Below are 27,326 nucleotides of genomic sequence, written 5' to 3' on the forward strand. Positions count from 1 at the left end.
ACAACTTTTAGTCGATTAAAAGAAAAATGTTGTAAAAAAAGTACAGATAAAAAATGGAAAACATTAATAACTGTCAAAATTATAGTGCAAAGTGGAATGTTTAGATTTTATTAATTTGCACTAGAATTTGAAATTTTATAATAACTAAGCTATTATCAGTGTCACAAATGAATACAATAATCGTGTAATTCTCGCATGAGCGTAAAACCCCATGCAAGTAGCTCGTGTGAATTACGTATGAACGTAATTTTCAGTATAATCAGCGGTGTTAGCTAATTAGTGATTCTTGTATTAAAATTACGTTCAATAATCGGCGACTGTAGATAATGAAGCAATGTTCCGGTCGTGCCTTTAGCTGAGTAAATGAAAATAATATGTTTTGTAATAGCTTAATGTTGTGTATGTTAATATAAAATATTTGATCGAAGGCGTAATGGATACCTGTGTGTAAGGGGACTCTGATTGTAAGCAATCTGATTCTAATAAGTAAGTGCGACCTTGAGGGTCATAATTTATTTTATACAGTATTTACAGCTCATTATGTATGGTATATAATTTCGATATTTCCTGCAAATCAGTGCATTCATAAGGTTATAGGCAATGTTTAAACATTTGTTTTGGAAACATCAAATTGCTGAGCAAAAGTTTTTAGAGTGAATAGTTGCCAATATTATCTTATCTTAGATCATATTTTAATCTATGTTCACTCAAACGTTTTTGATTGTTGAAAAATGGAAAACCCAACAATTTATGCATTTTAATGTTTTACAAGTGAAGGCTTAGATTAAGAAAATAAAATAAAACATTAGGTACTTCCAGCCTGTATAGAATCTATGGTTACACTTGTCTAATTTCATTAATAGACCATAAAGTCAAAATCAGTTACTAGTCAAATACCATTACCAATTTTCTCTTGGTAAGATAGAATCAACAAGTAGGTGGGTAACTATTTATTCACTTGTGTACTAATTTCTGACAATAATTTAAAAGTACATAAAAATTAACCTATTGGAATAATCTATTTGAATTTTCAATCTGCAACTTAATTAATATTTCAAGAAGAGAATAAGAATCATTACTTACAGAGCCAAATAAGGATTGATAAATAATCTAACTGGATTGTACTTAATGATGAACAAACCTAAATATCGAACAAAACATAATACCGCATAATACGCCTTCACTGCAAAACGTAATACACTTAGTATAATATAATAATAAAATCCTTATGTAATACCTATGCTTAACAAATAAATAATATGATTCTGATTTTGTTATTTCAGAATAAAGATGGCATCCCCAAGCTACCCCACACCTTCCGAGATAGCTGAACTGCAAACAGACACCATAATAAAAGAAGAAACTGAAATAGACAATCTACCTGAAGATATTCCACTAGATATAAAGACAGAAATACACTTAGACGATACCAGTATACATGAAAGCTTAGACAACCCTTTCAGTAATGTTCATGTAGAAGTAAAGCAAGAATCGATATCGGTGAGCATCGAAAAAGAGGGTAGCGATATTGACGATGGTTGTACAAAAATGGATGATGTTTTTCATCCAAAAGAAGAACTTGAACATTATGTATCGGTACCTAAATTCGAAATGGATTGTGTAGAGAATGGAGTAAAACAAGAACCAGTTGTGGGTGATGAATCGTTGGTGACGTATGACTATCCGAACTTTGATGATGATGTCGGAAGTATGGATAGTAATGAAGCAGCTGCTTTGAATCAGGTTGAAGCCTGTTTGCAGGATGATATGAATATTAAATGTGAAGATGAGGATTATGAGGTAGGTGTCATTGTTACTTACACTATTTATAATAATTCTAAACCGCTTTGGGTGAAAATTGGCACGTAGGGTTGTACATTGGTACCTAGCTTGGACCCTTTTAATCTACGTAAGGGAAGTAGTTACCTGCGGATGCGGATGAAAACACAGGCGGAAGGTATAACAATACATATAATGACATTCAGATTTTGGTGTGACTGAGAAATGGAAATGTGTACTAGTGTTTTTTGCCAATGCGAAGCTGGTTAGGCCTACTTTCAGACAGAAGTAGAACTAGACTTTTATGTATTTTACTCATCTGTGCAGTAACAGATTTATTAATCCTTTTACATGAACTGATTATTTCCTGATTATTAATTGCTAGTTGATGAGTACATGTACTCTTCCTTATAATACCTATTATCTCTTACAACATAAGAATAAAAATGTTCTATTTAATTCCACAGCAAAAAGAAGATTACGACAAAATAGACATCAAAGAAGAATCTGATTTAACAGTCACAGAAACACATTTAATATCAAACAAAGTTATAAACACCACTTCAACTATAACAAACCCACACGACGGCCTTATTGAATCTAAAACCACTAAAACTTTAGTCATGGAAATACTTCCCATGAGCCAGACAAATATGGGATTCTCCAAAATTGGCAACCCAGAAGAAATTTTGCCAACCACATATGACAATGGTGATGATTATATGGACTATCAAGATTCATTCCAACTAAATTCCATCACAGGTAACGTATTATCGCTAGAACAAGAGGCATACGGCCTCCTTAAAGCCAAAGGTAAAAAGAAGGATTTAGGAGAAGCTACTGTTACCTGTCCAAAGTGCCCAAAAACTTATAGACATAAAAGTCTTCTCAAGAGACATTTGGCAGTCCACGATGGCATAGAGAAACGCGCTCAAGGCCACATACGAAGTCAGATAACAAGAAAAGACAATAGAAATAAGAAGTTAAAAGCAGAACTAGAAAGCCAATTAGTCAAAAAAGAGGAAAAAATCAAGAAGGAAGGTTACGAATGTACTTGTGGCCAAACTTTTCGAAGGCGAAGTCGCATGGAAACTTGCTTGAGGTCCCACAATCTATTTTCTGATACTAACACGTATCCTTGTGTCTCTTGCAATAAGCAGTTTAAGAACAAAGAAGAATTAGCTTTACATAGAAAACGGCTACATAGAAAGAGATTTCCTTGTAAGTTCTGTCCTACAGATTACCACACGAGAAAAGAACTGTTCAAACATTTACAAGTTCACCAAAAAGTCCAATTAATGGAGTACAAAGTTATTTCCGAAGTAGTCAAAGGGAAGCAGAAGTTAAAATGTTTTATGTGCAACAAAAGTTATATGGAACTGTCCGACTTGAAATGCCACGTAATGGATGATCACAAGGAGCCTTATAGTTGTCCACGATGTAAAAGAACATTTTCGAAAATTATCGATTTTGGCAACCACACGAAGACTTTCCATCCCGAAGTTGAAGGGCAATCCGTTTTAGATGTATTAGAAGCCTTTTCTAAATTAGTCAAAGCTTGGAAATGTGAGGAATGTGGCCTACAGTTCCATGAGGCTGATAAACTGGCGATGCACCAAATTGAAAAGCACAGTCCTGATGTAAAAACTGAGATGCAATTTCAATGTACGGATTGTCGGAGAGTTTTCGTCAGTCAGAAGGGTCTAACTTCGCATAGACGCATACACCATAGCACGGAAACTGTGGAAGAAACGGAACCAGTCGAACAAGGAGTCATGTGTTTAGAATGTCGGAAAATATGCAAAGATATGACTGCCTTACTCTCTCACATGAGATTCCACAATCCTGATAGAAAGTATCCATGCAAATTCTGCGATTTCCGCTTCGCAACCCCCGAAAAGAGGAAAGCTCACGCAGAAATACATACAGGCGATATGAAATACGTCTGTTTTATCTGCGAATACCAGTGCAGTTCGGAAAATCGACTAAAACAACACAAACTATCGCCTAAACACATAAATATGAAGGAGTTTTTACTGACGGGGAAACCTATAGTTCAGGAAGCCCAGTCTTCGGCTAAACAGGAGAAGATTAAAGAGACTTTGAGGAAGAAAGAGTGGGGGGTTAAAGAGAAGAAGAAAAAAGAGAAATCGAGAAGTGAGTCGTGTAGTGAAGTGGCTTGTGACATTTGTGGGGACAAGTTTCCCAGTGAGAGTGAGATGTCGGAGCACAAATTAACTCATCCGTTCATTGAGTTCCCGAATGAGGACACGCCTAGTAGGATATTCTTTAAGTAAACGATTATATCTTGCCTATTTATTTGTTCTGTTGTAGTGATGTTACTTTTTTATAAAAAGGCATTATTATCTTTTGTGTGGAGATGAGTTATTACAAGTTGTGCTGGTCACATATTACTACAGATGTTTAATGTCACGAACGCGGCTGACCCATTTAAGTGTGTGTGTAAGTATACATGCACAATGTCTGTGTACGCGTATATTTAACACATACAAGTATCTCACACCCGCTTTCAATCGAGTGCCTAATATTGATAACTTTAATATTTTTTAATGACTGTTCATAGTAGTCTTCCAATAAAATTTAAACGTATATAAAAGACGGTAATAACGTTAAATAAGTAGAATTTAAAAAATATAATTGCAGATGTGCTTAATATGCCAGATATACTGAGTTTTTTTTTTGAGTAATATCACTACAATTAGAACATAATTAATTTAATTAAGTAATAAAACTTATCGGCTTGTGTATAGTAAGTTTTTGTTAAGCATTTATCTGTTGGCGGGGTATTTATATTACAACGGTGAAGACACCGCTTTTTACTAGTCTACTTTATATTAATTGTATTGTTATGCTAAAATAATTTGGGTGCGTCCTACGTGGGTGAATCGCGAACACGAGGCGATCCGAAGCGAATTGATAGATGTACCTACGCTATGCAGTAAAAATAGGGGTACCGAATGTTTTGTGCAGTTGACAGCTGTCAGTTTTCAAGGGAAAACATTCTGCACCAAAAATGGTCTAGCTATACAGCTCAACATCACGTAGGCCACTTCAAACGAAATCGTCTATTAATAGTTTTCGCGCTACTTCGCGTTCGCATCTAAATCTTTCACCTAGGACGCACCGTAAAACGTAACGGTTACTTACGATTGTTTCACAAAATGTCGTTATTAATATTCTTTTTAATTATTTTTTTATGTCGGTGAACGTACTGATTTTAACTTTAAAAAAAGTTGTTACAAAAAATAGCTTTTTTTCTATCGCTTTTGCTATATAAAGCAAGTATGTCACTAAAGCTGTTGGTTGTATTTTTATTATTTTATTTTTGTTCTACAACAAGAAATGTTTCGTTTTACTTACGGACGGTAACTTTCAGAAGTTTAGGACGATTATTATCTGAGGCTTAAAAAGCAAAGCAATCCTTTATTTCTAATGGAACGGGACATTTTTAACATTGGTTGGGCGTGATTAATACTTATTCACAAATTCATATTTTTACTTATTTTGCGTTTAGTCAATTTTATAGAAGGGTGAAGACTTTTTAATATGAATACTTTTATCGCAACTGTTTGTTTTCATAATTATTTTGATACTTTTAAGCTGATTTTTTAATTGCGACTTAGAGGTTTTTCTTATAATTAGAATTGAAGGTTTTTTTTGTTACTTTATTTTTGCACTAAAAAGGTTAAGTTGCATTTTTTTGTTTTATTGTCACAAATGATTATATTTTGAGTGCTGATTTGATAACAATTTGCTTAACAATTTTGTACTTTATCCTTTTTTTAACAACTGTTTATGGAAATTTTTAGTCCATTTTCAGAATAATGTCTTTGTTTTTCTGTTTTTAACTTAATTTTGGTACTTATCATTAAAGAGAAAAATACATTGAGTCTTAAGTAGAACATATTTAGAATTTGAGATTTTAATTCTGAGTCTGGACTAAAAATCTGGTGTGATTCCTACTTTTTCATAAATATTATTTTGTAAAATTTTTATTCATACAGATATTCAGTTTAAACTTCAGAGGAAAAATTGTACTTAGTTTTGTATGCCTTAATTTAACCACAACCAGTTAATTTTATCAAAAAAGTCATTTTCTTTTTGCACTTAATTTTTTATTTCGCCTTTTGCCGCAACTAAATAGTAGTAATAATAAGTAGTAGTAGTGAAATACCAATTTTTTACTACCCTTTTTATTCTGAGCCAGTCTTCGAGCAACACCGATTGTGAGCCAGTTCCCATTTATAATACCTACAGGGTTTGAGTCCCCGTTTAATATTTTTGAATGATTCTTAAACTGCGTTTTGATATTGGTTGTTATATTATATCAGTCGTAAATAACTGCTTCGTGGGTCTAAAGATTAGGACATAATGTTATAAGCGATGAAAGCGAAACGATAGTAAACTATAGCAAGCTATAGTAAGTAAACTTGCAGTCTATAGTATCTAAATTATAGCAATCTATATAGCAGACTATAGCAAACTATAGTAAATTATAGTTTCGCTTTCATATCGCTTAGCTTTCGCTTTGATGTGCGAAGGCGTTATATAAGTTGTTGTGTATTTCGGTGCCTGATATTATTTTAGTTCTCGAAGTAGCGTAAATGTGTAAGAGATGAAAAATATATTGTTTGTTGAACAACAGTAATTTGTGGTTTCATTTAATTGAAAAATCAGCTTTATATTTAGGTTTCAACGTTTTTATTAAATTTTCTTATGGACATATGCGCGGACTTGTGCTGAGATTTTGGAGAACTGTGCACAAATTAAAAATATTACTCCATACCACTACTTTTAGCCTAAAATTTGTTTTCAGCTTTTCACCTATTGTTGAGCCAGATTAATATATACTAATATTATAAAGCTGAAGAAGTGGTTTCTTTGTTTAAACGCTAGGAACTACTGGTCCGATTTGAAAAAATGTTTCAGTGTTAATTAGCCTATTTATCGAGGAAGGCCCGGATGCGGGTGAAACCGCTGGCAGAAGCTAGTAAAAAATAAAAGACATTTTATTGTAGCCATTCATTTACTCAACTGACCGTATAAAACTCGACAACATACAGTATAATTTCGACAATCGCAGCTATAGCCAGAGATACACAAGTTGCCATGCGACTGTAGACCTTGAGGCTTTGTGATATGGTCGGAGATGGCGGTGGCTGGTCCACTGCTACTTCTAACTCACGTCGTTGTCTGCCGAGAGGAAATACTGCGCGCCATGGTGCATCCTGAAACAGCTGTTTTTAATTTAGGAAGTATGATGGAAAAATATGGGAAGAGCTTGTGGGTCATCATCAAGTTTAAGCAACGCAAATGGAGTGGTTTTTTGTCGTCATAACAAGTCCTTCCTTGTTTCGGAAGACACGATAAACTGGTGGATTTTGGTTGTCATTTTAATATCTTTGGTATCGTACCTACTGCGGGTACATGCTCGGGAAAATCCGTTTGTGTGAAACCCCTCTTTTTCTTCCTGTCCTGTCTCCAAGGTACTTAGTGTCAGAAGCCAGTCAGTGCACTATGTTTTCCCCCATTCCCCTCTATCAGTCGTCATACTAACATTCCCTCCCTTCTTATTTTTATTTAACGTAAAAGCGCTCTAAGAGCGTCAAGGTCCTCCGGGATTGTTCGCGCGAGTTATCGTCGCCCTGGTACATAAAAGGCCTAAGAAGGAACATGATGGGTTTTAGTCAGTAAGAGACTGACACTCCCTCACCGCTACTAACCCACAGTGGGAGGAGTCATTTGATGATTTCCTATCAGAAAGAAAAGAGTGTCAAGGCTACCTTCTCTGGGACGAAAGCCGGGTTCAGTTCTTGTGGCATCAGTGCTGATTGCAGATCTGCATCGCTTAGGAGTTGACGCTGCAATATAAAAATCAATATTAGGTACCTATTCAGTAATTTCGTAGATTCTCTTATTGTTCAACTTAATTTGGCTCTAGGTTAGTTAGGTACCTACAGTCGGCAAAACCCCAAAATAAGAAAATCCTATTGAGAGAAATAATGAAATAAACCTTAAATACATCTAAAAAAAATATCAGCAATCATAACATTGGAATTATTTAACTGTCATAATGTACCTACATTTAAATACATAGGTAGTTTCCTACATAACGAGCTGGGAAAACAGCCATGATGCTTTACTAAGTAGGGTAATTTCCACGGCGTTTTAATAATATTCCTGCTTCATATAACACTAGTAAAAGGGCATATTTATCACGGGTTCTGACAGTTAATGTTCCGTGATGGATTGTATGGCCTTCAATACAAAGTAATGCAGCAATCGTGTATCGATTTGTTTTTAAATATTAAAGCGCAAGGTTGTATTCGCATGATGTTGTGTTTCGTGGAATACAAAGTAAAACTACGTAGCTTCCTATGAATAAATATGTGTCTATAAACATATAGGAAAATGTTGAAGGAAGAGCTAGTTGGTTAAGCCAAAGTCTGACAACCAGTCCTTATTAAAAACCCTATTGCAATCTTTCCAACTTTTGTCAAATCATTTTAAGGCTAAACAGAATTAGAGTCTTTCTACTTTATTTCCTTAAAATAATTTGATAGTCGGGAACATAATGAAAATAAACTCGTTTGGTTTAAAAGTTCTCTTTTTAGACAATCTAACTGTAGAAATGGTACCTAGGTACCTACCTATTTTTCTGTTTCATTTGTAACAAAGCAGTGACAATGCAAGTGTTTATGAATAAGTAAGATGCACATGTTCGGTCACTTGAGAACTATTCTATATAAGCCACGAGTATGGGAATAGGTACACGAGTGTTTCCCATGTAATTTTAGGGAGTTCTCCCTATGGAAGTACTTGTGAATAACAAGAGACTCCTGAGTTTTAGGTTTTTCTTTGAATTTTGTTTCATGAAACATACCAACTATAATAACTATGGTAACCATAATATTGTACCTATGTATTGTATTGCATTGAATTTTATTCAGCCAAGTGTAACAACCTGTGATACTGAAAAAGACAGGCAGTTGCTCCTTGTGTAACACTGGTAGGTACTCAGCTGCACCAAGTTAGACTGGAAGCTGACCCCAACATAGAAGGGAAAAAGCTAGGCAGAAGAGAATTGAGATCCTAATCTATTTTTTTCTTCATAACAGCATTTTCACATTCGCAGATTTTCGAGCGAATTTTAATGTAATTTTTATACACAATACTTTTTTTCAGTTTTTCCTCTCGGGAAATTCACTGTATGAATGAAAAGGCTTATTACCTTTAACTTCTCAATAATAACTAGGTACGTAACTACAAATCCATTGTCCTGCAAGTACCACGCTATAGCTAAATATAGCTATAATATGAGAGCTTGTAACGATTCCATGCTACTAATATATTCAGCGGTCGATAGCCACCGAGGCGGATATACGCCGCGTTCTACCATATCGGTAGTCCTTACACCATGTATTATGGGCTTCTATAAACTATGGCGGAATATATTTAATGTTCAATCTTATGGAGTGTTGCTACATTGAAAAATTTAATGCCAGTTTTTTCAATTACCTACACATTCTTGTAATTATGAACTTCACGTGGGCAAATCTTTGATTTAGAAGCATTTTCTGAACACCTTAGCCTGTCGACAGGCTACGAATTAGTCCGAAAGATGGCTGGCAGTTTAGTTTGAATCTAAGCGAGAATCGAATACTTAAATCTTGTCAGTCAGCCGATGATATCTGATTGTAATGTACCTACGCACTATCATGCATCTACATAAAAAGCCCCACCAAACAATGGGCCGACTAATGCAGCCTCTTTGGCCTATCTTTTACAATGGCCTTTAGTTTTAGCTACATAGCTGCGTAATAAATATTTAGGATACAAGCCAATCCACGTCAAATAGCTAGTTGTAAATTCTAAACAACGGAACACCATAGGTTTTATTTCATGGCAGCCATAAATATGTACAACTCCCACCTCTAAAACCCGGGACTCACAATAATAAGCCTACTGGCCGCTGATTTCCCGGGGGGACTTTAAATTTACCGGGATACGAGCTGGCAACACCTCCTTATCTATGGGTTTGTTAATCATAGACTGTCTTTCCAACATGTAGGCATGGTACAATTTCCATACTGCATCATAACTGAATGAAATTTCTAATGTAGGTACCTATTATGTAGCTGTTTTTCACAATTCCAGAGAGTTCCAAGGGAACTAAACTTTCGGTTTTGTTGCTACTATTTACTCTACTTATATGTATACTCTTTTATGTACTACTTATGTCCTTATGTTCCTACTCTCCCTACATACTACCTACTGTTATTGAATGTAATACCTATCACCTATATGAATTGTCAGCCATATCTGCTAGATGTGCGTAAAATCTTTTCTAAGCACTAACAGCCGAATATGCATCATCAATTAAGAAAAAAATCACGTTTTATTTTGTTTTTTTACCGTTGTTGCAAAGTAGTGATTTAAAGATACAAAATATATTAACTTACGCCAAAACCGTGTCCATGAATGTTACAAAAAATTGCAAAAACAAGAAAAACAGATAAAAGATTAAACATTTTGCTTAGAATTTCTGTAACATATTCTGAATACAATTGAGTTATTTAGAGGAAATCAATAAAAAAAAATTATTGACACTTTTATATAAAGCTATTCGATGATTTTTATTTATATTTTTATGTGAAACATAAAAATCGAATTGTGTTAAAATATCAGTACAAAAAATGCGGAAAACATGAATTCGATTTTTTTGTTTTTAGTTGTATTTTCATTGGTTTTTGCGCACATCGATGAAGATGTAAGTTATTTATATTTTTTCCTGAATTGTGCCCTTGCGGGATTGTCTAGGAATTATATATGGCTAATATCGATACATCTTTCACACTGTCTGTTAGCCCAAAGTAAGCAATTAATTACATTGTGTTTTTGGTGCTAACACAACAAACTGTGTAGGTATCCTTACACATACCTACCTATCTATATTATATTTATTGCATCATCCATTATTTTTTATTTTACTAAGAAAACATTGAGAAATTTTATAGCCATCACGTTTTTCCTCAAAGTGAGTCGAATTAATTGCACTCGAGCGTAACCAGCAATATTTTATTATATTTTTTAGGGTTACTCAATAAAATCAGTCTACACAAAAGCCCTGTGTATGTTTTTTTCCTGTAACCGTGAAAACTTTTCATTTTCAAATCTGCTACTTTAACGAGTTTATGCTAGCTTCCTGCGAGAACTTTTTTCCAGATGAAACTATGTGACTTCTGTAAGCTAAGCTACATCAAAATAAAAGATAAAAAGGCATAAGAGTAAAAATCATTTATTCAAAATACTCTGAAAATCAGCAGAGGCAGCTTTTTGAGGGTCAAGTTTACAAAAGCCAGCCCCAAAACCGCCCGTCCTTCACCACTTCCTATGTGTGTTTTTGCTGGAAATGAGAAATGGTGGAACAAACTCCCCAGCAACACAATTCAGCCTATATCGTTTGAAGAACCGGCTCTATACAAAATATTAAAAAAAACTTCGTACAAATCCGTATATTTAATACTACCTATATACAATTTTGTATTAAAAAAAATATATTAATAATAATGATCATCACAGGTGCCCCGACCGAAACGAGGAGCGTCGGGCGCTCTGCACATAGTGACGAATCATGCGCAGCCCATACACGCCGACGTCAAATCAGAAACTTCTACTGATAATGTTGAAAAAGTCTCTAATGAACAGGTAACTAGATTTAAGATTAATACTACCTGGACTACCTACGACCGCCGAGAGCAACTCTGCTACTACTTTTGTACCTCATACTTTAAAAGAGAAGTAAAAGTTTAGGCCCTCAGCAATGCCTGAAATACACTGTTACACCCATAATGTTACTTAGTTTGAGTTTGTTGTGCACTGTACAGAACTTCTACCTACTACATAATAGTTCTAATACAGTAGCGGTTGCACAGATATAGGTAAGTGCACTCTCGTTATCTCCCTTATAGTCCGCTGGGGGATCACGCACGGCCGAGGGTACAATGATCAATGATCCTTATAGTAATAATGATAAAGCCTCGAAATCATACTTAAAGTAGTAGTTCCTACATAACTTGGTAATTTGCAGCCTTGTGCAAAAAGTAGTGGCCCCGCACACATAGAACCTGGCGTAGGATTCAAGGTAAATTACAGTGATGAAAAATCGATAATCATTAATTTTCTGATAATAGCATTTTTTTTGATCTGCTACGAGTTGTAGGAACTTAGAAGATACTCTTACTCTTCTGTCCAGAATGATTACAACAGACATCCCCTAGAGACTCTTAGCGGGTTGCCAAGATTTAATTTTCAAATATGATAGTAAACGGCACTGTAAAATGTAACATTTTTTATTACTTACTATGTATTATAAATATTTATCAATTTACAGGTAACACCACCAGAAGATGGACTAACAACATATGAAGTAAAATCACTAAGAAAATCTTTGTCGTTCGCGCCGCCGACAACCCTAACATTAATACGAAGCGTCAGCAGGGTTGTCACTCTAGTAGTTCTGTTCGTGTCCGCCATATTGGAATTCTATCCGACCTTCCATAGTTTGATCACTACTATCATTAGATTTATGAATTCGAAATAAATATTTGAAGCGATTGTTTTTGTTTGTATTTTTGCACAATTATTCAGTAGATAATGTAGAACAAATGACTAGCGTAGATATCTTAACAAAAAAACGCCTCCAAAGAAAGTAGCTTCGCCAAAATGCAGTTGTTTCAGGGACGAGAAACGTTACTAGTTTCGCGACCTTAGACGCCTTCTGTGAAACTAGCTCATTATTTTCAATATAAATACTAATCTTTTATAGATTGGTTTTGATTTGACGAGGTACCCGAACGTCTCGTTAGTTCTACCTAGTAGCTGATCGCGCCTAAGACCGTACGTTGCTTGACTCTTAAGAAGGCGCCTGATTTACCTTCGTTATGGTATATCTTTCTTTCCTCTGCAGCACCAGCCGAATCGCGTATGCGAAAGGTACTTCTTACTATCATTTCGTGAAAATGAAATAAATGAATCAGCTACTACTACGCAATAATCGTCAATATGTTTAATAAACTATGACTCAACGCAGTTTAGGTACTTACTGAAACGATAAGCGTGACTAATTCTGAAATCATTTTTGGATTTCCAAAGATAAAAAATAAAGTAAAATAAGAAACCCCGGAATTAATTTCATTATATTCTCCTATATTCCATTTCTAATATAATAACAAAATTACTTCATATCACATGTAAAATAATTAAAATTGAACTCACTATGAAGAATCAATTAATGATGTTTAAGTAAAATTAGTGCAAACATTAGATTACAGTTCGTCATTGTTCCTTCATTAACGGTAATGGAACGATCTGCTGTAAATTAAATTCCTTATTTATCGAAATTAAATGAAATTATAATGGAATTCCTACATTTTATATTTTTGTGCTCTGTTTTAATAACTACAAGTTTGGCTGAAGAAGAAACTACGCAAAGTCCTGTCCAAGAATTCAAGAATTTGGTAAGTTTTCATGCATTGATTTTTGTGTAACTGCTAAAAATGTGACGATAATATTTTTTATGTAGGTAATTTTGTTTATTCCATTAAAATGTCGGATGGATAGCGAGATATTTCATAAAAACTGATCTTCTGATTTTCATGATCTTTTAGACGACACTAGATACCTTTATCATTATGTCAAGTTGTAACGTTGTGATTTGTTCTTCAATACAACCCAGTAATAAAGGTGTATGGGTACATATGTTACTGGCCGAACCCGATTTCAGGACATTCTTGACGTTCCGAAAGAGCTCTTATATTGAAAAAAAAATTAGCTCAACACTACACAAAGGTGTACACCATGCCGGACTGACGAACCTGAGGTCCCGGGTTCGATTCCCGGTTCGGTCGACATTTGTGTTATGAACATGCTTTTTGGCCGTGGTCTGGGTGTTATAATATGTATTTATAAATATGTATATATGTAGCTATATGCAATTTATCAGTTGTGTTAGCACCCATGACACAAGTTAATTTAACCGACCGACCGTGTGTAAAAATTTGTCCCGACATTATATTATATTATTATTATATTACGTAAATATGCCATTTGCTGTTTATGAACCCAAATCAACTATCGGCCTACTAAATATTTGTGGTGAGAGCGCGCTCTAAACACATAGATGAAAAGTTATGAAAATATGTATGTCCTGGAGTCTGGACGATTCTCTAGGGTCGCAAGGGACGAATTTGTATAGTAGATAATATTGATAGCAAGCAACTTATTTATGTATAAATAAATAAAGTCTGCATGTCAGTTCATTGTTTTTGAAATCGTTGATAGTATGTAAATTATTATTTAAATATTAAAAGAATTGTCCGTTAAAAATATATTTTATCCGACTTTGACACCCATGACTTGAATTAATATAAATATTATAGGTTTCATTGTTTTAATTTAATATAATGCACGCTTTAATTTTTATATAATGCATTTTAATATAAACATAATATTAAGTATGACCACATTATTTATTTTATACAAATTAAACATATAAAATTATACATACCTAGATGTTACAATAACAGGATCCTTTTATTTGTAAAAATCATCTCTTCTATTGTTATTTATATTTTCAGACGGTACTGGAACCACAACAAAGCTGCCAAAAGAGAGAAAAACAATATCTTATGGAAGATGAACCCTGTGATGAAACCGAGCTGAAAAGAGACGAAAGACAAAGTACTCCAACTAAAAATAGAGACTCAAAGATAATTAACATACGTCTCCTTCCTAAAAAAGGACCCGTCACTATCAAACAAATACAGCCTCCTGGACTTTCAAAACCTGTAAATGTTTATGTAAACAATAAACCAAAAATAATTCCGACTAAAATCCCAGTAATACTTAAAACAAAAGTTGTTCCATCTCCTGCTCAAGTTATGAGAATGAAAGCGTTACATGATGCTGTAAATAATAAAGAAAACCATTTACCTGCAAATGAAACTGAACCTGAAATTGTTCCTAATGACAATAATCCTAATAACATCTCTTATGTAATAGAACCTAGATCAGAAACACATGAGCTAGATGAAGGAAATGATAACAGGAACGATACTTTTCACATGGATGATCCAGACATACATGAGGAAATAACTGACAACAATGAAACTGGTAAGAAAACTAAGACAAACTCAATTAATCACGAACATGAAAAAAACAGGCCAAGAGGTGAAAAAACTAAAAAGTTTTCGAAACCTCAACCAAAACCTGTTTATTTCTTTGTAGACGAACCTGAGCCATTACCAGCAGTTAAAAAACGTAGACCAATTACCAGATCTGATGAAGATGATGAAATTCCACTTAAAAAGTCTAAACATATTCCTTTGGCTAAGAGTAAGAAACCTAAAAAGAACCATTCAACAGAAGATGATGATTTAGATACTGATGACGATCCAGATTTTATTCAGATTACGAATGGGACTCATATAATAAGTATTAAAAAGATACCTCTTGATACGCGTAAAGGTGAAGATAACATCTCGCATGACTCTTCGGAAGATTATGATGTTCCTGAAATTGAACATAGAGGTAGAATCATGAATGAGCCTAACGATGGAAATACGAATAAAGGTGAGTTTCATCATAATTTTAATATAGTACTGTAAATATGTGTGCCGAAAGCTGATAAATAAATATTAAGATATATAAAATTAGGATCAACCAAAAGTGTTTTAGGAAGAATATGACTGATTTAGAATTGTTGCATTCTGGTGATGCGAGTGAAACCCCTAGTTAAATAAAAATGGAACTAGTCTGCGACTATTTCGCAATTTCAATAATTCTGTTTTGTCGACATTTCAGGCTCCTGTTGTTGTTGTTGCCTGAAATTAAGATGATGGTGTTAATTGAGGTAGCGAAATATTATACTAGACTAGTTTCATTTTGGTAAGTATTTTTTGAAAATTCTTTCAAGTTTGCAGCAGAGCGAACACAGAACATTAATATTTGTTTCCAAACGGAAGGTATACTTTACATGATTTACATAAATTGGAAACTGTGGAAGTTTTAGGACCTTTTTGAATCAATCATTTTTTTCCAGACAAACCCAGCTGCATTACAATAACCAAACACAACTATGAAGAATTTGAAGAAAAAGCACCTACTCCTCAGCTTCAGTCTCCCGCAGTTCAAGTAGCAACCTTACCTATCGGAAGCCAAGACCCTTGGAATTATTTGCAAAGTCCTCCAAATTTCAACAATCCTTACTATCAAAATGTCTACGATAACTGTTTGCCTACTCGAATGGCACCAATAATACAATTTCCAGATAATAGTAACCGCTATAGTGTAACTCCAGATAACAGTCCTAATGGAAACAGCTATTCTTCTTCTCCAGATAATAGTATAATTTACTTTCCAAATGATGTAAGTTCTTCTCCTTACAACCCAGAAATGGATCAATATATCACACCAAATTCCGTGAACGCAGACACGAATCAATATATGACACCGAATACTCTGAACCCAGAAATTAATCAATATATGACACCGAATACACAAAACCCAGAAACTAATCAATACATGACACAAAATACAGTGAATCCAGAAACAGATAATGTTCTCTATCAAATACCTAGATTAGAAGCTTTAGACAGAATTTGGAGGGCTTGGAAAGACGTTGAAATCAAAATAAGAAACGCCCATAAGTATGAAGATCCGTTAGTAATTGATATTAGAAGAACTGTGGCTGATCATAATGATTTAAATAAGGGTGATAATGTTAGTGGGAAGGGTCATATTCCATCTGTACCAATACATCTGAATAATCAGAATAATGGAAATCATTATCCTTATGTTAAGTCTAATCACCGACACACTAGTTAAGAGCCAAACTATTGTCAGTTTCCATTGGCTTTATATAATTGCCGTTAATATGAATTCTAAGAAAGCACAGTTACGCGATAGTTAATTTAGCATTTCTGAAGTTTGCTACTTGACTCCTTGCACATTTATTCGTACAAATATTGACAGGTGTATATTTAAATAGCACAATAGTAAAAATCAATCAAAAGTCACAGTAACCAAGAGCTCGATTGATCGATCGATCATAAGGTTCAGCAACCATGCAACCATCTCATCTTGTCATAATGAGTACTTCCGTGTTTTGAAAGGCACGATAAACTGGTGGGTCCCGGCTGTCATTTGAACATCTTTGGCAGTCGTTACGGGTAGTCAGAAACCAGAAAGTGTAACAGCCAGCCTCACCGAGGGACATCAGTTTGCCCAGGTAACTGGGCTGTGAAAGTCAAAAAGGCAGTCACTCCATGTAAAATACTGGTACACAGCTGCATCTGGTTAGACTGGAAGCCGACTCAAGCATGGCTGGGAAATATAGGCAGATGAACAGTAAAAAAAGAATACACCAGCGTAAGATGTAAATTATAAAATTTCAGAAATGCAAAGTTGATTGGTGCCAACTGTGGAAAACTGCTTTCTAGTTGAAGTAATTTAGTAATAACTCTTATATTTCTTAATTATATTTTGTAACTGATCCGAATTCATTCATCACCAATTCAATTTATATTCTTGATTTTAAATGATTGATTCATATTCCTTAATTTCTAATCTTTGATTGCCTAAATTCATATTTAGTTTAAGATCTATCTGTCTATGAAAAAGTCGTGGTGGCCTAGTGGGCAAAGAACCAACCTCTCGAGTATGAGGGCGCGGGTTCGATTCCAGGTCAGGCAAGTACCAATGCAACTTTTCTAAGTTTGTATGTACTTTCTAAGTATATCTTAGACACCAATGACTGTGTTTCGGATGGCACGTTAAACTGTAGGTCCCGGTTGTCATTGAACATCCTTGGCAGTCGTTACGGGTAGTCAGAAGCCAGTAAGTCTGACACCAGTCTAACCAAGGGGTATCGGGTTGCCCGGGTAACTGGGTTGAGGAGGTCAGATAGGCAGTCGCTTCTTGTAAAGCACTGGTACTCAGCTGAATCCGGTTAGACTGGAAGCCGACCCCAACATAGTTTGGGAAAAGGCTCGGAGGATGATGATCTATCTGTCTATGCAGAGATTTTGAGCGCGCTATTAGCGGACAGTTAACGGATGGGTGACCATCACATTAGAGATATACAGGGATTCCTGTTAAGCCTGATTTTAATACAATATGGTTTGTTGAACTCACCTTGTTATGTATTCTGTATTAACTGTTTTAATTACGTATCTAGCCGTTCAGTCGTCAGCTCTTTGCTTTATTGAAGAGTTCCGTCATATTCCTTAAACCCACGCTTTTCTGTCTAATGCAATTCTTGTCCAATGTATTCATAATTCTTTTAATTTTTAGAAAATAAACTGCTATAAAACTGTTTGCATTTGTTTTTTTTTTAATATAATTTTAACATGAAAGTTGCAAAAATACTGATAGATTCAGAATTTCAAATTCGTCATTTCAGTTTTCACTACGGTCTAATTATTACGTAGATATAACATGGATTATTCAGCTATAAAACAAAGCATTCTCATATCAAAACTACTACAAGCCAACGTAGGCAATAATTAAAAATTCGCTCCAACATTCAAATTCAAATGAAACAACCACGCGATTTCGAACTTTAACTCTATAGTAATAAGTATGAAAATTGATTGCAGGGTGTTGTTTCATTAGTGGTAATTAAAAGATATTCAATAGAGAAGTGACGTTGATATGGGTGAAATCAAGCCTTATATAAATGATTTCAGAACTCATATTGTAAACGACAAATATTGTTTGTAAAGCAAATTCGTTGGGAATTTAAATCGATGATGATATTTATGTGGATAAGACCATTATGGTTTTGACATTAATCATCGACATAATATAAAGTCCTTATCATTGCTCTCATATACAGAAGGAATTATATACATATTGTTAATCAACCAGCTTGCAATTTGAAAGTAATACCATGCTTTCTGAATAAAGATTCATAGTTAAGAAGAAAACGGCATTGGTGAACCAGTCCTATTTATGAGCCTGTTCTAAGTCGGTTTTGTTATATCAGACTTTGAAGTCTAGGTTTGCTCACGATGTTGTTTTTAGCTGTTAGTTCAGTCTAGGATAGTTATACTTACTTAATAGAAGTCCTATAAATTACTCCGAGAAGCTATGTTGTACCTACCTGCATAAATGGTAAGATGGTTACCTAGTTTCAAACGTGCTTTATTTTCTGTGAAGAAGCGTTAGTAAACTGTAGGTAAGGAAAATAAATAAAACGAAAATGTAATATAGGCGAATATTAAATATTTTATTTAATATAAACCCTAAATATACCAGCAATTTACAGGAAAATCCAGCGAAACTGTGTAATACAACCACTGTAAACCAACACATGATATCTTTTGAAATAAATAAACCATTTGAAATGTTATTGCGGTATTCACAATACAACTTATTTTAAATAATACAAAGCTTTTTGGTTTGCCACTAAAAACTATTTAATCTTAAAATCTACATTAATCTAAATAAAAATATTAATTTCTCAACAAACATTGAAAGAAGATGGAATGTTATTTAATTAATGAAAATAATAAAAAAATGCCCATATTTTATTTATATAGGTACACGAAGTAGTGTGATCAAAATTTATAATAGAAAAAACGGGATAGATATCTATTATGTTATAAATAGTTCAATTCACTCCTTTCAGTATTTTCTACTCTTTGGTATTCATGAGACACGTCAATCCAATGCCAAATACATTGTTAGGAAAAAGATTATACTTAATGTTTAATTTTGCAAAAAAGATTAGGAAAAACGGCAAGACCAGTTACCAAAACAAAGCCAGTGCACATAAACAGGACCGATTTTTAAGAAATGTAATTTGGATGGAAAACATATACATTTACATCATTAAAAAAAAATTACAACCGAAATTAACATTTTCAAAAGAACAACACAATTCCTTGGTTATTAACAACAATAAGTACGAGACAAAAATTGACAATCATACAGTAGAGAATTGACATACTCTACACGAATTACACTCTTTACTTTACTAGTAAACATTTCAAATATCAATGACTTCGCAAACACGAATTTTAACAAAAAAAAGTTAGAAAAAATACATACAAAAAAAAAATATTTCACATCACTACTCGACTAGAGATGTATCTCTCTTAACACTATTCGATATTACACACTTTTGAAACACCGATTCGATAAATACATTTGGATGTCAAATCGATAGATGGACGATCAAACCATCTATCGGAATCAATGTATTTACCAACCACCCAGTTAACTCATTCTTATCTTAGTAATGAATAAAAATAAATTGCTTAAATCAAAGTTATTTTTATGTGACTAGAACCCAAATTCATTGACAATATAGACGTCAGTTTTCTTAAAACAACTCTTTGCAAAGAACTTCCACTCTCAATTTTTACAGCTGTTAAAAAAAAACGGACGCATATGTTGTCAGTTTAAAATGGGCGTTACTTTACTGAAGGTATTCTTTTTTATATAATATCGTGTTTGCAAAGTCAGGGACAGTCCCGCCCTGTATTGACGTCGTGGTCACCTTATTTGACGTCCTTACGCACTTTGTGGCCGCGGAAAGAGGCCTGTATCTTGGTCGCAGCCTTGTTCAAGTTAGGATCGGACAGGTCAATCTTTTCGATGTCTTCCTGTAAGATATAGAAAAGGAGGTTAATATGCCGATTAAATTTTCTAAAGTTTGATTTACAATGCTTTAAGAACGGTGTGGAAAATATCGTGTGAAAGCGCTCTTTCTGTTACACGCTGCATGTTATATTGATTTACTCTGATTAGGTACACCAAGATTTTAAAATCTAAGGACGGTTCCCCGCGATTTTATCAGCATCCCGAGGGAACTATTTTCCGCATCTGGATGAACAATAAATAATGTATGTAAGGTTGGGTTGGGTACACAACCCAATATATTTTAAATCTGTTCCGCTGTTTTAGCGCGAGCGCGACAAACAGACAGAGGTACCACATTTTACATTATTCAGTAAGTAAGGATTGACCTAAAATAAAGCTAATTATTACTTTATCCTGTTGTTCCTGATCCTTCACGGCTTGCTCCTTCTCCTTGCGAGCCTGGTGACCTCGGAACGAGGCCTGGATCTTCGTCGCAGCATTGCATAGCTCTGTTGACAAGAGAGAAGGATATATTAGCACCAAGATTATTGTGAAAATGTGTAATAATAATATGTGGATTAAACGAGACGTAGTTATGTTTTACTGCACAACCTTTTTATTCTTTAACCATTAGAAAGCCATCTTGAATCTTATTCGTGTGTATATAGCGCTATAATTTATTCAAGTAGGTAAGGAAAGTTATTTCCTTAGTATGCGGGTCCGAGAGAAACATATAGCCCCAAAATAAAAGAGATGGAACATTATTTTGCTCTCTTCAAATTCCAATACCTACAGTGGCTTTTGTAATGCGGCAACGACGGTAAAAATAAGTATTTAAAAATCTTTATATAATTAGTGCTTACTTAAGGAATTATTTTAAAAGTTTTTGTGCACTCATAGATTCCCTTATTTCGACATGTGCCCATTACAGGACACATTGTATACCTTGTACGAGTATCGAAATTCGCATAAATTCTAAACTGAAACTTTAGCAAACACGTGACGTGTTTCACACAGCAGCCATGTATTCTAGTTAAACCCTAAACAAACAGAGCTATCTATTTCATGTCGTCCCGTTCGGACATTATCAAACATTTCGGAGCCGCGTGGAATTTCATCAGAGTTGCGCTAATCTGTGTCGGCAGGTTACACATTGAAGGGAATAAGGCTGCCATGAGATATAAATGTTAAATTCCTTGATTTACCTTCAGTTTTACTTAGGAGGTTTGTGTGTAGTAAGCAGAATTAAGTATGAACCTACTTAATTGAACCTAGGTAAATCTGGGTGGCCCAAACGCCCCCTGCCGTAAACTCTACGCGGGAGTCTTGCGGTCCATGGCCCTGTACGGGGCCCCGGTATGGGCACGTTCGGTACGGCCGCGAGCTGTACACTACCTGAACGTGCCCCAAAGGGTGATAGCCACTAAGCTAATCCGGGGGTACCGCACGGTCTCCCGCGCAGCAGCTGGCCTACTAGCCGGACTACCACCGTGGGATCTGGAGGCGAGAGTCTTTTTGCGCCTGTACGACTGGCGCGAGGAGGCTCTGCGCCGGGGGGAAACCCCGTTGCCGCGACAAGTTGTCGCGCAGCGGGCAGAGCTCCGGCGGGATGTCATGGTGGCCTGGAGGGAGCGACTGTCGCAACCCAGTGCAGGGCACGCCACCATAGTGGCGGTAAGTCCCCTCTTTGAGGAGTGGCTCGGGAGGAGTCACGGCGCCCTCACGTACCGCATGACGCAGGTCCTCACCGGACACGGTTGTTTCGGGAGGTATCTGCATCGAATCGGTCGTGAGGAGGCGCCCGGGTGTCACCACTGTGCGGATAGCCCCGAGGACACGGTGGACCACACAGTCCAGGAGTGCCCTGCGTGGGAAGGGCACCGCCGGGTCCTCGTCGAGGCTGTGGGCGGCGGCGACCTCTCGCGTCCGGCCCTGGTTCAAGCCATGGTCCGGGGCGAAAGGGAATGGGATGCCGTCGCCTCCTTCTGCGAAGCAGTCATGCTCGAGAAGGAGGCGGCGGAACGTCAGAGAGTTCGCACCTCTCATCCCGGCCGCCGCGCTGGAGCAGGTAGACACCACGGGCGCCGGGTGTCGCGAGACGACTCCCGGCCACCGTAGGCGTGGGTCTGTGGGCGGTGAGTTCGGGTGGCTCATCGCTCATGTCTGTTTTTAGACAACAGACCCGTGTCGGCGGCGCGCGTTGTTCCACGCGCTCCTCAAAGAGATGTCAGCAACCCCAGAGGGCCCAGCAGGGCTGGCACCTGCCGGGGCTGCGGGTTGTTCGAAAGAGGTACCGCGGCCCTAGCACATAAGGCCTACGACGGAACACGACGGCTTTTAGTCAGTAAGAGTCTGACACTCCCTCACCGCTGCTAACCCACAGCGGGAGGGGTCATTTGATGATTTTTTACGTCGTTAAAAAAAAAAAAGGTAAATCTGGGTAAAGGTAGTGTTTGGACATAAAATAAGTTGACGCAAACATTTTGCAAAATACTAACTAGGTACATCAGTTTTAAGTCTGAATTTAATATTTATTTAAGCTTTATTCGGCAAAAACATTACATAGGCGGACTTAATGTCATAGGCATTCTTTCCATTCGACCTAGGTGATGCAGAGCAAACATAATATTCAGAAACATTTTGTAAATCGGTCACACCATTTCGATGTAGGATGACAGGATTACAAAAAATTATGCTTAGTTAGATTTATCACAATTCGCCGTTAAACTTAATTTAGCTACACCTATACCTACTTTAAAATATATCTACCATCAATTTCTGCTAATCCGTAATGCAGAGAACTGACGAAAACCCCCTTTCAAAGAGCTTAACTAACACCACTACTGTAGCCAACTTTACGCGAAATAAACGAGACTATTTCCAAAATTGAGTAACAGTATTCAATTCGACCATTCCACTAACGACAGTCATTTGTTTTGGAGAAAACTTGGCAAGCACGCATGCATGGTGCACTGTATATATTTTAGTACCAAGTTGGCAAAGTCTTACAAATAGTGTTTCTTGATTGCAGCCAGTTTTATAAAGGAATTCCGTTCCTTTTTGAGCGTAACGAGCGTGACTTTGGAAATTGCCTAATTTATTTTTGTTTTGTTGTGAAAATCAGTAGTGAAGGTGGCTAAAATAGCAAGGATATAATGCTATTTCTATGGAATTTATTGAAACAAATTATAGAAGGTTTTCCGGCATTCAGTAATTTTGTAATTGGAATTCTTAAATCCTCTTTTACTCCTGAATATTTACGTTCAAAGCGCTCGGTCAGCGAACCTATGTGAGATACATATTTAGAACTTTTCTATACATACATATATAGAACATATATGTATTCTTGTCTTGAAGTTTGGGGATACAAAATGAAACAAAAGAAACCGAAAGCTATGGAAACTTAAAAAAAAATATAACACTATATACTATATACAAAAATATACTCTTTCAGAAATCAGCAAAAAAATAGAGAAACTACCTTTTCTTTAAGTGTTCTCCTAGGTACGTAACCAGACGAAAAATATAAGTTATCATTGATCTATCACCTTCAACAATGATATATGAAAACCACACGTTACTTCTATCCAATTCGCTTGCTTCAACAAGCGATATTCCTCCAATGTTTGTGAAAACTAAAGAATAAATTGAACACATGTATTGAATACATATTGCTGATCTGGTGAAGTATTGAAAGTCGTGAGTCAGCTGTTTTTTGTAAAAGCAGGCAAAATATTTCGATATCATGGTAGTCTTTTGTTGGGTTTTTTTCTGTTAATTTTTGAGGTGAGTAGGTAAATGCCTAGATATAGGGTTTTACTTGACAGTCTATTTTAGGGGTAACCTGGAGAATTTGCTTTAAACATCCTTTAAATCAATCAATAATGTTAGGACTGTTATGACTGAAAAATAGTCAACAGGCGTTCTTAAGTCACATAAAATCTTAATTTTGACCTGAACCAAGTACTAAAAATACTTAGAGTATGTAGCTGTGTATATGTAGTTGAACTTATATAAGTATGTGTGTTTGGGTACCTTTACCTTTCGAGAATCATATCTCCCCAGTGTCCCGGGATATCCTTGTTAATTAGTTTACATAGATTCTAATTCATATGGGAAGACCCAAACCAATTAAGCTGACAGAATCATTGAACTGTTTAGAGGTACAATTTCCTACAAACATTCAAACTGACCGCTTACCTTTATTAATATAACGTTAAGTATATGCCATATATGAAAGATTTATTTCAACTTTTAAATATAACACATTTTACCAAAATCTTGGACAAAATCTATTTTATGTAGGTAGTATAAATACTTATTTTGATCAAATGAGTTTAAAGAATGTTCAAATGTAAAAATTGGTCAAAATTCACTGAAAAATATAAACAACCATAATCCACACCAATTGAAACCAAACTCCATTGCAAATAAATAGTATCCTGCCTCAGAGTTTTTTCCGAAAAATCTTTCAATTTCCCATCTATTTATTTACGCTCGCTAGTGTAAACCACAGTTAACTCTACAGGTTCAACTTTGTGTACACAGTTAAACGAGAACCTGGTTAAAATGTGTTTATTTTAGTAACTGAACCAATGTTGGTTTGTTAGTAAGCACTTGGTTTAGGAACTGAATTATTTAAATGCTTGCAAACGGTTTAACTTCTAGTATTTAGGTAAAGTTTGTATTTCGTTTTTTTTGTAATTATTGTACGCGTAATTAATGTAAGTAATGTACCTACGTTCAAACTTACTGTGTAAATAACAACTAATCCAAGTAAATAACTTTAATATTAATTTAAAACCAAAATCGTTTCTTTCGTTGGGCTGAAATACAGCTCTTTTGAACGTCAGAATTACATCAGACAGCCCCAAAAACGTCCACCCTTCACCACTTCTTATGTGTTATTACTGAGAAGAAGAAGTGGCGCAATAAACTTCTCAGCAACACTTATTTGTATTTATAAACTCTAGCAAAAGGTGTATAAAACTTAGCATAAAAATAAAAATTTCACTGCTGACTCGAATTACCCCAAGCTTAATAAAAACGACCATATTCAATAAACTACATAACAATACTCGGTTTAACAAATAACCCTTGTTTCAGGCATTTATTGCCCCCACTGATTGGGGTAACGGGTAACGGGTAATAAGGGGTAAGGGTAATAGGACAGGCCTATTGTTACCCCGCTATAAACAGAACATTGAATTGATTCGAGCCAATAAAACTGAATCGTACAATATCATCACAGACATTTATTGGTATTGTTTCGGTTCGCGATTAATTATTATTTTTGCAGTGTATTGTTTGTAGTTGAATAATTTAATTATAATAATATTCATAGGGTAAAATTGGACCCTCTCGACTACGCCATCCGTATGTCCTTCCTGTTACCAGGCTGTATCCACTATCTTATAAACCTCAACAAATAAATAAAATAATCATGAACCGTGTTAGTTACATAGTTGATATTTTCACAGATGATTTAAGTACCTAATTCTCTTGCCTCTGTAATAACAAATACTGAAGACAAGAATGACATAAGAATTTTAGAGGACTCCTATAAAACATATGCATCTATATTGTTCTTTCTTTTATGAGAATTTTACGGGACTCTTCACAACAGTTTATTGTAAAACACTAGTACTCAGCCGCATCGAGTTAGTCTGGAAGCAGACCCCAACATATTTGGAAAAAGTCTATTCAGATAATGATACGAAACTCTTGTCTAGCACTTGGTCGGTTTTCAAAAGATTTTCTTAACCGAAAAACACGAAAACCTACAAAGTACCACAACAACATAAAAGTAACATATCTACTAGTACAAGACATTCACACAAAGTTATCGTTCTCGTGTCATCCGAGCACACAATTTAACCGCCATCGCTCTGTTCCCACGGCTCAGTACTAAAATAATAACGCTCTGTTCTTGCTGCTGAACGCTCAATCAACCGAGTCCGTAATGGAAATTATTGGGAAATTATCTTTGGTAATGTTTTTTAAAATGTGGGTTTGTATGTTTGTTGCGCTTTCACGATTACTGAAACCTGTATTTTTTTTACTTCAAATAGCTCCTTTAGCACGCCAAGTTAGTTGAACGGTTCCAAAGAGTGGGTCTCATGGAGAAGAACTGACAAGAAACTCCATAGATATTCTTTTCAAAAATGCATGTGTTCACAATCGCTTTTGTACTTACAATACAAGTTATGCCTGAGAAAGTTATACAAAGCAAGTGAGGCTAATGGGAAGTAATATTAAATTATACCTACAAAGCAATTTTAATGCAACTGTGTTTTATTCAGTTGAAGTGATAAGGATTACATTTGGCATATAATATAGGCTTCTTTTTATCTGACGTTTGTAAAATAAAATAAATTGGAGAAACAGTTTATGTCATGTAAAAGAAAGGTAACTTCTTTTTTACTGACGTGTAGATATTTCACGTGAACGAAACCGCGGCTTAAAGCTAGTACAAAAATATAAAATAGAAGACGCTTTGTTCCTACTGAAGAACATTCAATCAACTGAGTTTGTGCCGAAAATTATTGGAAAAATTACAAGATGGCGTTCCAAGAATTTCTTTTTTAATGGAATTCTTGTTTGTCACTGATAAGCTTTTGTTTTGTTTACGGTAAAATTGAAGGAGAAATATTTTTGTTTTTATTTAAAGTTCCTATAAAAATAGGTAGTGAAAGTAATTATTATATGAATTTAGTATTGTATTGCTCTCTATCATATATTCTTAGGTATAGGTATAAATAAACCCTAAGTACTTTGATAGATTGATCTAATCCAAAGACTCGTTCGATCATTAAAAAAATGCGTTTTCTAAGAAGGTTATATGTATAGGTAAATACTCATAGGCTACTTTTTACCCG

The 27,326-nt window shown here is 35.3% G+C and overlaps 3 protein-coding genes and 2 long non-coding RNA genes across 6 annotated transcripts in view; 3 read left to right on the forward strand and 2 right to left on the reverse strand.

Annotated features, from left to right (window-relative positions):
• Positions 1-51: 51 nt before the first annotated feature.
• LOC110371465 (zinc finger protein 184) lies at positions 52-6,446 on the forward strand. Its single transcript, XM_021327735.3, has 3 exons — positions 52-486; positions 1,284-1,800; positions 2,247-6,446. The coding sequence occupies exons 2-3, from the start codon at positions 1,291-1,293 to the stop codon at positions 4,074-4,076; spliced, it is 2,340 nt and encodes a 779-aa protein (XP_021183410.3). The 5' UTR covers positions 52-486; positions 1,284-1,290; the 3' UTR covers positions 4,077-6,446.
• Positions 6,447-6,820: 374 nt separating this feature from the next.
• On the reverse strand, positions 6,821-10,372 carry LOC135119024 (uncharacterized). Its single transcript, XR_010277922.1, has 3 exons — positions 10,263-10,372; positions 7,584-7,661; positions 6,821-7,037 (listed from the first exon to the last, which is right to left on the reverse strand). It is a non-coding gene; the product is annotated as an uncharacterized LOC135119024 (long non-coding RNA).
• A 94-nt stretch (positions 10,373-10,466) lies between these two features.
• Positions 10,467-12,411, forward strand: LOC126056952 (uncharacterized). The gene is made up of 3 exons (XR_010277923.1): positions 10,467-10,570; positions 11,383-11,508; positions 12,194-12,411. It is a non-coding gene; the product is annotated as an uncharacterized LOC126056952 (long non-coding RNA).
• Positions 12,412-13,070: 659 nt separating this feature from the next.
• LOC110371430 (rho GTPase-activating protein gacU) lies at positions 13,071-18,156 on the forward strand. 2 transcript variants are annotated; one of them, XM_049851590.2, is made up of 4 exons: positions 13,071-13,319; positions 14,439-14,973; positions 15,088-15,432; positions 15,902-18,156. In XM_049851590.2, the coding sequence occupies exons 1-4, from the start codon at positions 13,218-13,220 to the stop codon at positions 16,684-16,686; spliced, it is 1,767 nt and encodes a 588-aa protein (XP_049707547.2). In that variant the 5' UTR covers positions 13,071-13,217; the 3' UTR covers positions 16,687-18,156. The 2 variants fall into 2 exon arrangements, with proteins under 2 accessions (XP_049707547.2, XP_049707546.2); XM_049851589.2 differs by having other exon boundaries at positions 13,072-13,319; positions 14,439-15,432.
• Positions 18,157-19,724: 1,568 nt separating this feature from the next.
• Positions 19,725-27,326, reverse strand: part of LOC110371478 (sperm surface protein Sp17) — a 148,428-nt gene continuing 140,826 nt past the window's right edge. The window contains exons 3-4 of the mRNA XM_021327763.3: positions 20,857-20,957; positions 19,725-20,471 (exon numbers count right to left, since the gene is read on the reverse strand). Of these exons, the coding sequence (XP_021183438.1) occupies positions 20,367-20,471; positions 20,857-20,957 (206 nt within the window). The 3' untranslated portion in view covers positions 19,725-20,366. The remainder of the gene's footprint in view (positions 20,472-20,856; positions 20,958-27,326) is intronic.

Source organism: Helicoverpa armigera, chromosome 28 (assembly GCF_030705265.1).
Source record: "Helicoverpa armigera isolate CAAS_96S chromosome 28, ASM3070526v1, whole genome shotgun sequence".
NCBI classification, from domain to species: Eukaryota; Metazoa; Arthropoda; class Insecta; order Lepidoptera; family Noctuidae; genus Helicoverpa; species Helicoverpa armigera.